The following is a 14,610-nucleotide window of genomic DNA, read 5'->3' on the forward strand; positions in this document are numbered from 1 at the left end:
CCCCATCTTTTCCAAGCTCGCCTCGCGTTATTGGATTAACGTTAGTCAGCATGAACGCGAAACGAACGAACGGACGAACGGAGAAGGAGACCGACGAGAGATACGTTAAACGGTCGGACCATTCCTCGGCGGCTATTCTTCGAACGAATCGGCTAAAACTTTCAGTTACGCCCGATATATCTCAATGATTTCGAAATCTGAGGATTTCAATGATTTTTCAATACGCTCGCCGGCCGCGTATCCCTTCGCAAACGCGCGAAGGGATATACGACCACTTACAAGCCCCAGGTGCTCTCCCGACTCCTGCAAACCGCTCTCCTTTATTACGTGACAATATTGCGAACGCTTCTTGCGGGCAATAATGCGCCTTAAGATTCGCGCCAGATGTCACCGCGGATAGCGGGTCATATACGAGACCAAAATCTCAAATATTAGCGGAATCGAGGGTAGGAGCACATCCCCCTCGGTAATATCGCACTGTCCGACATCGTTCCGTTCTCTCGCGCTCTTCTATCTCGTGAATATCCGCCGACAACATGTGCGCGAAACGGCTTATAAAACTTTCCGCGAACATCACGCCGCGTCACAACGGAATTGCCTCCCTCTCCCTCCCTTCGGGTCACGATATTTTTTTTCTTTTCTTCATGCGGTCATATCAGAGAATCGCGTGATGTGCGATATTCTGACTTGATATTGTATGACGCGTAAATAGGAAAGAAACATTTTGTATCTTGACTAATGTGTTCTATAAAGGGGATCAGTTCTAATAAAAAAAGTGAAAGTGCTAAGTAGATTTTTAACACATTTTTCTGTATTCTAAAAGTTACGAAGGAATATTGTGCTTTGCATTGCCTGAAGCGCAAGACATCTGTACGCGATGTAAAAAAATGAATAAACTGTAAAGGCTTTACAAATAAAAAATAAATATAAATGAAATAATATATATTACATTAAGAATTATATATCCTGAATTAGTAAAACTTTAGTTTTTTACGTAAATCTGCACACACAAATGACATGCGAAGAATATAATATGAAAATGCATTCGTTCGATGCATCTATTAAATATTTCAACTGAAGAACAATAAAAATTATCGAAAAAAATATATCATTTTTATCACATCGCTATTTAATATTTGTATTTACTTCTTACCTTAAATGTAGTTTCATACGCGAGCTATTGGCATGATTCTTGATGAGTTTTACTTGATATCCATAGAAAACGGTCAGACTTGGAAAAATAACAAGACGATACTTTTAACCTGCATTTCGTCAACCTGTAACCGTAATAAATGTATGATTACCATCGATGGGTACTCTAAATTACATTTTTACTATCTGCTGTTTTCTTCATCGGTCTATTTGTAACAGCACCGATGGAGACAGCTTTACCTCATCTGATATCGTCAGTCGGTATAGTCAATTCATTTTCTGTTACACTACATTGCACATATACCGTTCTCTTCGAACACTAGTTTTGTTCTTTTTAACTGCACTGAGACTACTCTATTCAACACGATACTTTCACATACATTTCTTGCATCAGTGCAGGGAGTTTGATTGAAAAGAACAAACCTGGTTATTCCTGACAAAATGCCAGGAAAATATGTTGTGTACTTAATGTATTTATTTTTCTTTCTTTTACATGAATTATGTATATACATGTGAATCCAATATTTCGAGGTTCATTAACAGATGCGTTCAAAGTAACCAATTATTCACAATGTCACAATTATTTTCTTTCCTCAATGTGATGAAATAAAAAGTAGTACCTCCTGATGATGTACAGCTGAAAATTATCACCTCCCAACGCGAGCTATCATGTAGCACACTCTACTTTTAAACAGCTTCATCACATTGTCAATTCCTGAAATAACAAAATAAATGAATAAGTCTTCCAAATCCTACACTCGTCATATATATACATTTATAAAAACAAGTCAGTCTGCCAAGAAGCTCAACATGATTTCTATTCTGATAAAATATAAGAGCGAAACCATTTGACAAAATCATCATATTGTCATTAAAAAAGAAAGAAAAATCCAAGCACATGAAACAAACAAATACACATTTTAAGACTCACCATGATAGCATTAACAATGTCATTTTGATTGTTCTTAAGAGCTTTAATAGCTTTCCCTCGTGACACATTAGCTTGACACATCACCAAGTCAACGTCCTTTTCTTCCACACCTGTTTCATCCACTTCTTCTTCAGATTCCTCTTGTATAGGAGCAACAACCTTTTAAATAAAGAAATAAAATTAAACAATGTCACATGATGTTACATGTCACATGATGTACAATTGTGTTACTAAAGCAGATATAACTTACTGTAGTACTACCGCCAGCTTCAGTTGCTGGTACAACTGGTGGTTCCTTGAATTTTTCAGCAGCTGCTACTTGAGCTTGCTGGCTGAGATCCTCAATCTATGGAAAAAATTTTACCATATATGAAACATACATATGTAAAGTTGAACAGAAGTAAATAATTTTTAAATATAAAATCAGTCTGCCAAGGTATTTCTCAACAATGGATTTCTGTTCACAATAAGCGAAACTTCAATAAATATCATCATGATACAAAAATTTAAATAAATGTGATTCATATTATCAAATACAAGGTAAATAATCAGAGAGATTAAGTTTCTTACCTTGGCTTCACCAAACACTATGTAAGTATCTGAAGCTGGATTCTTCAAGACATCTGGTTTATTTATAACAAACAGAATGTTCTTTGATTTACGAATGGTCACTCTGTTAACTCCTTGTACCTATGCACAAGAACAAATTATTGTCTTTCAAAAGAGAAAAACTATCTTTAGGAAACTAAGAGAATCATATAAGTAATTAATTTACATACTGGTTTTAATCCCAACTTGCTCATCAACTTCCTAGCTTTCTTTTCACCACGGCTTTGCTTAGCCTTAGAAACCATATCAATTGGAAGTCCAGTGACAGCCGTGCCAGGAAAACTGACAGTGCCTGGAGTACCTGCATCTTCCAATTCAGGTATTGTGTCATCGGAATCTGAATCAGTCGCTGAACCAATACCCACCAACTCTACCTTGGTAGGCTCCGAGCTGGCTGCTTTGTCAAGTTCCGTTAATTCTGGCATCTTCACTGAGCTAAATGCAGAAAAACAAATATTTGTTAATTTTGCCTCAAGTTCCGTCAATTCTGTCATCTTCAATGGCTACGAACAAAAAGACGAACAAAAATTATATCATACACGACTCCTTTTTGATACGCGGGCAAAAGTTACATCCTTGTATAGGACGCTCAAGTACGTTACGTGCCGCGGGTTCATAGATTATGTCCTACCTATACAATCTTTGAATAACTTCTTTTGGTAAACAGAAAACAAAAGTTAATCTAGTATCGTGACAAAAAATTAATCTCGTATCGACGAACGAATACTGCGACGTGCCTCCTTCTTCCAAGAGTATCGTATATTATAAATGGAAGTTGTTATGGCGTCCGTAATATCGAGTAATCCGAGTAACAGTTCGACAAAATCACGTCGATATACGTTACACAATTTCAACTTTCACGCAACTCACAATACATATGTTACAATGCACTGCTTCAAGCACGAATATCACGTTATGATTTGTGTTAATCGTAGATCGAAACGTTATCACCGGACGCCTAAGAATTTTCAGAGCAGGCTGAAAATTCGTAGCGAAGGGCCTCGCTACGACTCGACGCTTCCGTGCGTATATCTATGACAATAAGATGTATCGCATGATATTATTAACGCAAATACCACGATTAATGCCCAATCTCGCGATATTTACGCGTTTTATTGTGCGTTACACAGTGATGCCGAAAAAATTATTAGATTTACCTGGAACGACGACGCGCGGACAAATTATCACTATTTTCACCGTGAATGATATGGCTGGTTCGCATACACGTTTGTGCGACTGCAGCGCTGCTGCTCTTGGAAATGCCACCGTAGTTTTGCGATATAGTCGAGGACGCAAAAGTGTAGACACTCTTTCCGATGTATTTTGCAACACATGCGAACATCCAATAGGAGATTCTATTTATCGCATGATTTTCAAAATATAAATTTTCTTTCCAAGTTCTAACAAAATAGAATAGATGCCAAAGACCGTCTGATTCATTATCAAATCGTACTAATTTAAGAATAAAAATCGACTGAACTTTGGTTGTTTAGTCCTTTTATTTGAAAGTAAAGTCTTTTCGATCCGTCGTTGAAATGTATCACCATCGTTGAAAGATGATTTATTATCACAATATTACTTATAATATACAAACCAGCGATATTAAATAATTTTCCATGCGAAAACTGATGTCGTGAAACATACTTCTTTTTGTTTTGTTTCCTCGGTCGTATTAACGTAGCACATTTCCATTCACTCCTCGCATCGCAAGTATCAACTGACATCAAATGAATCGTTCTTGTTGAGGCTTCAGCATGATATCGATATTCTGTGGAGCTGTGACATCGAGTAAATTTATTGTACCGGACGCTCGATAATTCGCAGAATATGCAGCGGATAATTTATCGTTGTCCGCCTTTGTCTCAGAGTTCAAAAACTTGCAACACATAATATACCAGAAACTTTGTACAATATTTTTAATCAGTCCTGAAAATTTAAAACGTTCAATAATTCGTCGCGTTTAGATTAATATTATTCATCAAATATGACATGCTTTTGCTGTTGTTTACCGCTTGTAACGAAAATTCCACCCACAGTGGCGCATAATTTTACTAAAAACTGAAAAATCGTGTCACGTTGTTGAGTCACTTTTATCTTCAGTGCGCTCATGTTATATTTGATAAAAATTCCTGGTACTCCGTGAGAGCCCTCATTATGGTTGATTGGTCTCTGATAATCTTTGACACTGTATTGGTATGTCTTAGATGTACTTAACAATGTTCTAATATCTGTAGGAACAACTTCCACAAAATATTGGTACAACATCATGTCTGGAACGGAAAACATTTTTATGTACATACACACACAGCCATCATGTCATTATTTTTAGTTTCATTGATTAAATCACTTACTATAGTCTGCAATTTTTTCGTCACCTTCAAGAGGATGCACAATGCCTGGACTAGGCCCGCCAAAAGAAAATCTATTGATTCTATGAGTAAAATTATAATCTCGGTCAGTCATAAATGCAGAAATATGTATATGACCACGAGGCACACTCAGGGACTTTCCTGTAGTTATATGGAAGTTCCCTGCCACCTTATTTACATTCAAACTGCCATGAATGCGACAAGCATTTGGCGGGTAATCAGGTTCATAAGATCTAAGCAGTGTAAAATATCATATACTTGTGTAAACTGATACAGATAAATTTTTCAAGGCATAATATTTGCACATACCGCTTTGGCATTTCGCTGTAAAGAGTAATTTGATTGGATTTCCAAAGCAATTCATGAATAGCATGATACTCTTCTCTCAAGTAGGAATTCATATGTTTTAAAGCTTCAAAATGTGCCCTTTGCTCCGGTGTTAATTCCCACCATGTGTCCTCCTGTTCCAGGGAATCATAGCCAAATACATTTTCTTCCATGGAATCCAAAACATCTGCACCGATACGACCACATGGCATTGCCACTGTTATATCAATGTTAATTTGTAATTTTGCATCAATATCAGTGTCTGTCTCGAATTTGAATTGTAATCTGCTATCAAGAAAGTAGCTTGTCTCGGCTATTATTAAATATGCAATGAAGCAGACTGTGAAGATGGAAACTGAAACAAAATGAAAAGAGAAAAGTCAACTAATTGCCTGGGCCTTTCTCTCTCTCTTTAATGATAACAGGAAAAATACAGGGCCGACTGATTGTTCAGGAATGCACATTGGACAAGCTCTGACTTACACGTTCCTCCAACTGCGGTTTTGTCAACATACAACTCGGGTACTTTGGGAAACGCGTCCAGTTCTTTGACTGTCTTAACGTTGACATGTCGTCGCCTCAGCATTTTTATGACTCGTCCGAGAATAAACGTCTATAAATTATTTAATAATACGCATCCACGGACGACTAACCTGCAACAAATGTTTACCACACTTAACTTCAAAAAATCAGTTGCTTTTAGCAACAGATACATATGAATTATTTACTTGTAACAATGTATCTTTCATCGTATTCAATGCGTTGCTTCAACCTCAGTTAAATAAAAGGACATAAATAAATACCTCATACATTTTTGACACGTGGATATGTCTTGACGTGTCACATCTATACAACAAAAGCTCCGAGCGATATTACCAACGTCGTAACCACTGCAAAAATTTTGCAGTGGAAATTGCTTTTTGTACTGAAAGATGGCACTACAATGGCGTAACAAGTGGAAACCATCATAATCGATATAAGAATCAACGTCTTACTCAATAAAAAATAATTATTTTATCATTTTTTAAATTGTACGAACTAGGAAAAGGAATAGAATAATATAATTAAACAATTATTATTATTACTAGTGGATAGTCTACTTATTATTATTAGTAGTGGATATTCTACTATAAATTACTTTATTACAATGTATTCTTTATATAAAAATATTTCATGTACAATGGAATATGCAAGAAATTTCTTTATTCGTTATACTAGCTTCACATACTTTGTAAATATTAATTATCAGTTTACAAATTAATCAATGTGATGCTATAAAAATCGTTTGTCAACCATTTATTCACACTGCTTACATCGTGTTATATCAAATGTCGTTATATCCCATGATAAATCTAACGTAAACTAACTTCTACTGTGAGTATAAAATGCAGGCGATTGTCAGATGAAATGCTTAATTCGCGTTCGGACATTGTTTCTTCGGCGAATTGTTATTGACCAATGATGTTTCCTGCAAATATAACAGACACGTGTTAAATCAAACACAACGTTTACTACTTATACTTGTCGCTGACTTCACTTCTTTTTTACTAATTTATTTCTCTATAATGTCTCTATAATTTCTCTATAATTTCCACAGTAAGCAGGTACACTAACATTTATATCTACCTCATCATCAGAAGCATTGACATAACTTCTAGCTTCTCTGAACCTCTGAATAATTCGCTCATGCGGCGACGTTGCAACAATATGCCGCGGATATTGGTATTCTTTCCTCGCAGGTGTTAAACCTGAATGAAAAGAAAACGTTAGATTAATCCGTTTTCTTTGTAGATTTAGCAGCACATGAAAGTCAGGAGCTTACCGGTTGGCGTATCACGCCGTACATCTTCAAGCAAGAACTTCTCGACCTTTTGTTGTATCGAGCGCAATTGCGTGACAATGTTATCGTACCATTCGGCCGAATTTTTATTTTGAGTACTGATCTTGTCGCTCATATCCGTAGATATTAGTGTATTCCGGTTTCTTAGATTCTCCAGAAGCTTCATGTGGTCCTCACTTCCTTGTAATAATATATCATAGATATTCTGTAAAATAAACATATATGATAGCGTATAGATTTTGCAGAACCATAATTATAACAACACAAAAAGTATAAAAACTTACTTTGACAGTTGCAGTAGAGGTGGCCTTATCTTCCTTCAACTTATCCTTCAGTTGTTTCATATTTTCTACGGCATGCAGTTTGTTCTTCATTATTGTGTCACAATTATTGGTTAAATCAGTTTCAAGCTCATCGATCGCACTACGGCCTCGAATCACGACTTCTTCCGCTAATGTCAAATTCTGACAAAACAATACAAAAGAATTAACTCATATGACTTATGTATGTTAATAATAAAATTTTAATATATCATTCTGCTTTGTGCGATATTTATTAATTCGGGAAAATTGAATATCACCTTTTCCATGCTAGATCCAATATCGTCCTTGAGTGTACATATATCGTTCTGAATTTTCTCTTGCATGGTCGAGTTTCTTTCAACAAATTTTTCATAATTAGCGAGAATTTCGTTATTTGTACTGTCGCAAAATACATTAACACGACTTAATGTGGAACATGCTGACGAATAATTTTCACTCATATTCTCATTTAACTTGTTGAATTGTAACCATAAATCTTCGAATGACTGTAAAATAAATGTACTAATAAATAAAAATAAATATAACATAATATATAGTTTATGTGTAAAAGTAAAATAATTAAATTTACTCATAAATATTAAACACAAATGTTCTATGAATTATTGAGTGCAAAAATTTTGATGGATTTCATGATAGAAAGTAATTTTATTAAAAATTATTATTTATCCTACTAAGTAATCATTTTCTATTATCCAACGGTATATTATATATCTATATATTTGTAAATGCTGCCATAAAATTATATCACACACAATATCTTTGAAAAACTCATCAAAAGTTTTGCACTCATTATATATTATTAAATCGCAATCATACTTTTTTAAACTTTTGTTGCTCTCCCATAATTTTGGAATCACCTTCACAAACAGTTTGTATATTCTCTTTAACCTTTGATATGCTTTTATATAAACTTTCTCGTTCCTGCAGTTTATAGTTATAAAGCTGACTTATTGATTCTTTCATGTATGTTAACAGTTTGTCCAATTTTTGAGTTACGTCTTCATTTAAAAGCTGTAAGTTCTTCGTAATTTCATTTTGTATCAAATCGCTAATTTTTGCTGCTAGGCTCGATGATATGTCATTCAGAAATTTACATTCACGATCAATCATATTTGATGAATGTTCAATTTCTGTATCTAATCGTTGCTGATAATCTTCATGCTAAAACAAAGAAATGTATTCACCAAAAGCTCTTGAATTTTTTTCTCTAGTAAATATATATATAGCCTACCAACTTATCCATGTTCGTTATAAAGTTATCTAGTAAAGGTTTTTCTTTATTAACGATATCATTGGTCATATGTTGTATCATCGAATCTATATCTTCCTTGTACAATTTCACCTGTGCATCTAAAAGTACCGCAATGAAAATATCTCATAGTATACATTTAGAAACATGCTAGTAATTTTTTGTTTACCAATTTCGTTTTTTCTAGAGTCGCAAAATTGTCTAAATTCTTGTGTGTAAAATGAAAGATTATTTTCAACTTCCTGAAATTGTTTGGCAGTATTACATCGGAATTGATGACCGAGATGTTCGTTTTCTTGTTCCAATTGTCTGTAAATACACATATGCATTTTAAAATAATTATGATAATAGCATCTAACATGCACACAATTAATGTTGACATTTATATAATAATAATTAGTATCAAATATATATAATTACCTTTTGTGAGAAATTTTGTCATGAAGCTTATTTACGTCAACTGTCACCGCATCAGCAACAGTTAAAAGCGCTTGTGCTTGCGAGAAGAGCTGTTTTTCAGTGGACACATGTTTCTCTACTAAATGGGATTGTTCTTCTTTCTCACGTTCCGTCATTTGTAAGCGTACGGTAGTTGAATTCAAAGCATGTGTGGTGGTTTCTAATAACTCTTCAGTATCTTGTAGTTGATTAGCTTGCTCCACATGCTTCGTTTGTAACTCATTGAATATTTGCTAAATAAGAAGCAGAATGTTAGCATTTTCTTCTAGGAAAAGTAATGAGGGTATTGTTATGACGAAAAATGTTATAAATCAATATTAACACGTATCTGAATAAAATATATATATATATATGCATTTACCTCTTTAGCTTCCATAGCTTCTTGGAGCACTTTAATGTGCGATATTTTCTCTTCAATTTCCTTGCTTTGATTTTCAATCAAGGATTGCATCTCATTATAATTATCTTGCGCCAGATATACACCATTCCGTTCACGTGACGCTAACAAATCTCTCCTGAGTCTCTCGATTTCTTCTGTATATTCTTTAAGTAATGCTTTCTTAGACAATTTCTGATTAATCTCAGGGCGATTTGTAATATTTTTAGCTCGATGAGCGTAATCCAATGTTGATAATGTCTCTTCAAGATTTATACTCGCTGGTGACACCGTTGCAATAATTGATGTTTTCGTACGTCCACCTAATGATTCTTGCAGAAGTCTTGTTAATTTTGATTCCCTGATCAATAAGATACGAGAGGATTATTAATCTCCACATCTAAAAACTTTAATATTACTTTTTTAATTATATATCCTACGTGTGTAAATTTATATTACCGATATGGTATGTGAGGTGCTCTCTCAACAAGTGCAGTTATAACTCGACCAAGGGTTAATAAGGATTGATTGATGTTTCCAGCTTCTCTCGCTCTCCTGTCAACTGCACCAGACCTCCCAACATTCTCACTCCCAGCTAAGTCTACCAAGTTTAATTTTCCTGTCTTCAAGAGTTCTTCCCCATCCATATTGTTCTCTTTTATATGAATAGTAATCGAAAATACTGTATGAGAACGGCTGAAAATATTGTATAAAAGGATGATGATAGAAACCAGTATTATAAAATGCAGCATTTCACCAGATAAATAAATGAAAGAATAAATATTAAGAACAAATTTATATAAAGACAAATTTATAATTTAAAACAAAAACCTTGAATGAGCGTTCATCAGAGTTGCAGCTGTTTGTCTTCTTTCTGATCCTTTCTCTAGAATCTTGTAAACTTCATTCTTGTTGTGCACAGTTACTTCCTCCAATCCATGAATGATCACTGAACCTTTCCTTGTAGCATCTTCGTATAATCTGTAATCACAGATATAATATAGTATCTACCTTTTTATATTCAATTATGATCACAAAACACAATTCTAAGTTACCTTATTTTTGATGCATCATCACTGGGAGATAATAAGTCAAATAATTCTTCATTATATAATTCTAAGAAGCTGACTCTTACTGTGAATTCTTGTACTTCCAACAAACGTAACTCATCAAACAAGTGACTCAACGCACGTGGTATAATTCCAGCTGATGTATCCTATGCGCACATAAGTTTAAATTATACAAACATACATATATATGTATATATATATTGTTATATTAATCTTAACAAATTATAAACTTACACTCTGCCAATGCAATGTTGGATCATTACTAACACCTTCCATAGTAAATGTTTTGCCTGTTCCTGTTTGGCCATAAGCGAATACTGTACAATTGTATCCGGCCAAAACTTCTTCAAGCAATGGATTAACGACTGCATTATATACATCTATCTATAAATTTCAAACACATTATTTTTTTCACCTAGAAATTTCTAGCTTTTTGCAAAACAAATAAATATTGAGTCTCTATATACCTGTTTTGATGTAGGTCCAAATACTTTGTCAAATGTAAACTTTCTGGAATGCTTATCCAATGGCCTTTCACGTACCACTACTTCTTTATTAGATGGTAACTCCAATACGGAAACTGATTTCCCAACTTTCTCACTATTATTTATTGGTCTATTGAGAAAAATACAATTGTATCACATAAATATGATCGATCAATATTAATATAAAAAAGTTAAAGAAAGAAGATAAACATGATATTATTAAACATATTGTCGTTTCATACAATATTTTTATCCATATTAAGATAAATGAAATATTATTAAAGGAAATAAGAATCGTAATTCAGAAAAAATGATTTAATACGCCTTTCCATATATACGAAATTTAGCTTCTCCCTCTCAAATGTCAGTCAGCGTCTTCTTCGAATGATTGTTATTGCTCACCTGACACGTGCAAAGACCTGTATATGCTGATTCTTCTCCTTCTTAATGTTACGTATATCGTTCATCTTGAACGTTTACTTACAGAACAATTCTCGAGACACAACAACTTCTCACTATAGTACAATTCTTACAATTTCACGTTTGTTACGACAGCACAATTTACCTCACATTCCTCGTCCGCGACAAAAGTGTAAACTATCCGTTGAAGATTTGAATTGAGCTGTTTCGTGTAGCCACTAACAGATGGAGAAAATGTCGGTTGCGATGCATAATGGGAACAAAGAGCTTTATCAAGCGACTTGTGATTCACGAATATGATTGGTGTATACTTTTGTGTCTGTTGGCACATCGACTGACCGGTGATCTTTCCGTTCCGCCAAATACAACCATTGGATGGAGTTTTTGACAATCAATAAAAAGTGGGGAACATAACGGCGATGTTTCGTGGCGCTTGATTTGAGCTAAGAGAAAAATGGTCAACTCTCTATACTCAAAACGCACATTCGACGCAAGAGCTTAGACCAATGTTACGTGGCACCTTTATTATTTTTTATAATGCAGCGACAATTAGATAGAATAGGATTTCTCTTTAACAGAAGAAAGGAAAAAATAACAAGAATTTCAGTTCAATATATATTCTTATGTATTTCTTTGTTTCCTTTATTATGCTTCATGATAACTGATTTATATCATATTGCAATGATGTAAGTTCATATTTACACATTTACAATAATGTCACCAAATGTGATGCATTTAATGATGTACTGTAATTTCAAAGCTCTTTCAAAGCTTTTTGTGTTCATTATATATATATGTACAATTGGAGCTTCTAGCAGCTGATTTACAATTCTGCTTCAAACGTATATTTTTTATAATGAGCTAATTCGCTGATACTTTCTTTTATATCATCCAGTGCTCTGTGTTTCAACTTTTTAGTTGGTGCTGTTATATATACATTCGAACTCCATCTTCTAAAAATTATAAAAATGTACTTACACAACTATACTATAGTAATATTCTATTGCGATTGTCCAAAACATTTATTACACAATAAACTAATTATTAATTTCACTTGCATAAAGAAAGAACATCAATAAAATAGCTTATTGATACAAAACAGAATTATACCTGTGAAGTTCCTTAAGTGAACTAACATCAATGATCCTATAGTGTAAATATTCATTTACTGACGGCATATATTTGTATAAAAATAAACGATCCATATAGACAGTGTTTCCAGCCAATGGGCATTTACGTTTAGGTACATATTTTTTTAAAAAATTGAGAACTGTAGTTTCAGCTTCTTTTAGCGAGATCTTACTTGAACGGGATTCATTAATTAATCCATTCTGAAATCATATATGTATAATACATATATGTATATACAAAAATATTCAAAGAACATTTATTATTATTTATATAAAATCAAACTCACAATTTTATGATTTTTCATACACCATTGGTGCATATTGTTTAAAATTGTGTCTGGTTGATGTATTACAATATTCAATTCCTCACTGATGATTTTTAATGCTTCATCTGTCACAACACAGGCAATTTCTAATATATGATCTTTTTCAATATTAAGTCCAGTCATCTGTAAAAATAGTATAATTAATTTATAATTTCAGATGTATCTGCCAATAATTTCTGACATGAAATATTGTAACATACCTCCATATCGATCCAAACGATATGATCAATGAAATGAATAGCCATTTTCTGTCTATAATATTAAACTATAAAAAGAAGTAACGTTTGTATATGATTGAAGAAATTAAAATATTGAACGCTTTTCGTATATTTAAGTTATTCTCACAACTTTTGTCAGTTTTGAAACTTTTCTGTAACCAACCGCACACATAGAAGAAAGAAACGACATTCAAGCTAACCTAAAATTACATGTTGGTAAATTTTAAAAGTCACATGCTCCATTATAAACACATACGTTTATGAGAATTTAAATATGAAACTTACCTGATGTAACGATGCAAGATATATGCCAACGTGAATTTGTAAAATGCTCAATTTATAATTCTTAAATGTATATAGCAGCAAAACGTTTTCACCCCAGCAATACTTCGGTCAATAATGCTAAAATCGACCTGACTTTCACCATTTCAGACATGCGCTTTCCTCAACGAAGTACAGGTTCAGATATACGAAGTGAAATCATCTAATTGCATTATTTAACTATAGGAGAAAGACACGTCTCTCTTTAGCGTTTCTTCGAGTAAAAAAAAAAGGGAAAAATAGTATTATTTAAACGATGCAACTTCATTTATAATTTTTTTACCATATATTTGTAAAAATATGCTATTACATATATTCGATTTGTAATGAGTAAATAGTTTAAACATGACGAAATAAAACGATCATAAGGATATTTTCTCACAAAATATAACGAATGAAATACAAATACATATATTAATATCCTTTTTTTAAATATTTTTTAACATATTTTGTATAGTGTTCTAATTTGTCAGATGATAATCAATTTCGGTCTTTAATGTTGTAACAAGTTTCCGTACATTTCTTTGTTAGACTTTTAATATTGATGATATATATAATGTAAAACCTAACAATTCTTTCAATTATATTTTCTCTTTAATATGAAATCACACTAAGAGCATCAAATCAAATAACAAACCGTTAGTTTCAAAGATAAAGGTGAAAGTATCAGACATTCGAAAATAAAAGATTATAGAAGAGGAATAGGAATAGGTTAGGAAGCTTCTACAAAATCTCCGAAGGACTGTTGGAGGAAACAAAGATAAATATTCGATAGTTATTGGAAACGGAGGATAGTGCGCGCTATAGAAATTGTAAAAAGATTGTTTTGTAAGGCAAAGACAGACTTTCTTTTACATATTTCGAAAACATAAAATATGTTTGATCCGCATCCAAACTAATTCGAGGAAAAATTATATTTAATATCGTTGATCAACTTTGCTCCTCCTTCAAGAAGTGCAACAATCAAAATATTATTGCACAGTGTATGCGTTTATAAAATGTGCA

The 14,610-nt window shown here is 33.2% G+C and overlaps 4 protein-coding genes across 12 annotated transcripts; all 4 read right to left on the reverse strand.

The window, feature by feature from the left end:
• Positions 1–1,576: 1,576 nt before the first annotated feature.
• Positions 1,577–4,049, reverse strand: Nacalpha (nascent polypeptide associated complex protein alpha subunit). Of its 5 annotated transcripts, none has more exons than XM_011140698.2 (6): positions 3,850–4,049; positions 2,863–3,127; positions 2,654–2,773; positions 2,334–2,429; positions 2,084–2,242; positions 1,577–1,867 (listed from the first exon to the last, which is right to left on the reverse strand). In XM_011140698.2, the coding sequence occupies exons 1-6, from the start codon at positions 4,032–4,034 to the stop codon at positions 1,853–1,855; spliced, it is 840 nt and encodes a 279-aa protein (XP_011139000.1). In that variant the 5' UTR covers positions 4,035–4,049; the 3' UTR covers positions 1,577–1,852. The 5 variants fall into 5 exon arrangements, with proteins under 5 accessions (XP_011139000.1, XP_011139002.1, XP_011139003.1 ...); XM_011140700.3 differs by lacking the exon at positions 3,850–4,049 and adding an exon at positions 3,769–3,792; XM_011140701.3 differs by lacking the exon at positions 3,850–4,049 and adding an exon at positions 3,563–3,748.
• A 123-nt stretch (positions 4,050–4,172) lies between these two features.
• Positions 4,173–6,282, reverse strand: LOC105182912 (endoplasmic reticulum-Golgi intermediate compartment protein 2). Of its 3 annotated transcripts, none has more exons than XM_011140694.3 (6): positions 6,192–6,282; positions 5,872–6,041; positions 5,371–5,743; positions 5,044–5,294; positions 4,702–4,962; positions 4,173–4,618 (listed from the first exon to the last, which is right to left on the reverse strand). In XM_011140694.3, the coding sequence occupies exons 2-6, from the start codon at positions 5,972–5,974 to the stop codon at positions 4,416–4,418; spliced, it is 1,191 nt and encodes a 396-aa protein (XP_011138996.1). In that variant the 5' UTR covers positions 5,975–6,041; positions 6,192–6,282; the 3' UTR covers positions 4,173–4,415. The 3 variants fall into 3 exon arrangements, with proteins under 3 accessions (XP_011138996.1, XP_011138999.1, XP_011138998.1); XM_011140697.3 differs by having other exon boundaries at positions 6,199–6,257; XM_011140696.3 differs by having other exon boundaries at positions 6,117–6,255.
• A 354-nt stretch (positions 6,283–6,636) lies between these two features.
• Positions 6,637–11,806, reverse strand: LOC105182911 (kinesin-like protein Klp61F). Of its 2 annotated transcripts, none has more exons than XM_011140692.3 (16): positions 11,593–11,806; positions 11,173–11,320; positions 10,940–11,089; positions 10,691–10,851; positions 10,467–10,616; positions 10,095–10,331; positions 9,621–9,996; positions 9,221–9,492; positions 8,970–9,109; positions 8,783–8,901; positions 8,368–8,712; positions 7,809–8,036; positions 7,513–7,692; positions 7,211–7,433; positions 7,003–7,136; positions 6,637–6,856 (listed from the first exon to the last, which is right to left on the reverse strand). In XM_011140692.3, the coding sequence occupies exons 1-16, from the start codon at positions 11,655–11,657 to the stop codon at positions 6,800–6,802; spliced, it is 2,985 nt and encodes a 994-aa protein (XP_011138994.1). In that variant the 5' UTR covers positions 11,658–11,806; the 3' UTR covers positions 6,637–6,799. The 2 variants fall into 2 exon arrangements, with proteins under 2 accessions (XP_011138994.1, XP_011138995.1); XM_011140693.3 differs by having other exon boundaries at positions 7,015–7,136; positions 11,593–11,657.
• Positions 11,807–12,217: 411 nt separating this feature from the next.
• On the reverse strand, positions 12,218–14,258 carry LOC105182909 (probable oligoribonuclease). 2 transcript variants are annotated; one of them, XM_011140691.3, is made up of 7 exons: positions 14,243–14,258; positions 13,570–13,819; positions 13,412–13,484; positions 13,267–13,331; positions 13,028–13,189; positions 12,721–12,941; positions 12,218–12,563 (listed from the first exon to the last, which is right to left on the reverse strand). In XM_011140691.3, the coding sequence occupies exons 4-7, from the start codon at positions 13,309–13,311 to the stop codon at positions 12,434–12,436; spliced, it is 558 nt and encodes a 185-aa protein (XP_011138993.1). In that variant the 5' UTR covers positions 13,312–13,331; positions 13,412–13,484; positions 13,570–13,819; positions 14,243–14,258; the 3' UTR covers positions 12,218–12,433. The 2 variants fall into 2 exon arrangements, with proteins under 2 accessions (XP_011138993.1, XP_011138992.1); XM_011140690.3 differs by lacking the exon at positions 13,412–13,484 and having other exon boundaries at positions 14,243–14,257.
• Positions 14,259–14,610: the final 352 nt, after the last annotated feature.

This window comes from Harpegnathos saltator, unplaced genomic scaffold, assembly GCF_003227715.2.
Source record: "Harpegnathos saltator strain DR-91 unplaced genomic scaffold, Hsal_v8.6 scaffold10, whole genome shotgun sequence".
NCBI lineage: Eukaryota > Metazoa > Arthropoda > Insecta > Hymenoptera > Formicidae > Harpegnathos > Harpegnathos saltator.

Coding starts and splice junctions, on each gene's coding strand:
- Nacalpha (XM_011140698.2), bottom strand. CDS start 4,034: ATGTTCGCATGTGTTGCAAAATACATCGGAAAGAGTGTCTACACTTTT. Junction 3,128..3,849: donor TCCGCGCGTCGTCGTTCCAG/GTAAATCTAATA, acceptor TTCTGCATTTAG/CTCAGTGAAGATGCCAGAAT. Junction 2,774..2,862: donor GCAAGTTGGGATTAAAACCA/GTATGTAAATTA, acceptor TCTTGTGCATAG/GTACAAGGAGTTAACAGAGT.
- LOC105182912 (XM_011140694.3), bottom strand. CDS start 5,974: ATGCTGAGGCGACGACATGTCAACGTTAAGACAGTCAAAGAACTGGAC. Junction 5,744..5,871: donor AACCGCAGTTGGAGGAACGT/GTAAGTCAGAGC, acceptor ATTTTGTTTCAG/TTTCCATCTTCACAGTCTGC. Junction 4,619..4,701: donor TGGAATTTTCGTTACAAGCG/GTAAACAACAGC, acceptor TTAAATTTTCAG/GACTGATTAAAAATATTGTA.
- LOC105182911 (XM_011140692.3), bottom strand. CDS start 11,657: ATGAACGATATACGTAACATTAAGAAGGAGAAGAATCAGCATATACAG. Junction 8,037..8,367: donor AGCAACAAAAGTTTAAAAAA/GTATGATTGCGA, acceptor TTTATTTTACAG/TCATTCGAAGATTTATGGTT. Junction 7,693..7,808: donor TTGGATCTAGCATGGAAAAG/GTGATATTCAAT, acceptor TTGTTTTGTCAG/AATTTGACATTAGCGGAAGA.
- LOC105182909 (XM_011140691.3), bottom strand. CDS start 13,311: ATGGCTATTCATTTCATTGATCATATCGTTTGGATCGATATGGAG. Junction 13,190..13,266: donor TCGTTTGGATCGATATGGAG/GTATGTTACAAT, acceptor CTATTTTTACAG/ATGACTGGACTTAATATTGA. Junction 12,942..13,027: donor GTATGAAAAATCATAAAATT/GTGAGTTTGATT, acceptor ATATGATTTCAG/AATGGATTAATTAATGAATC.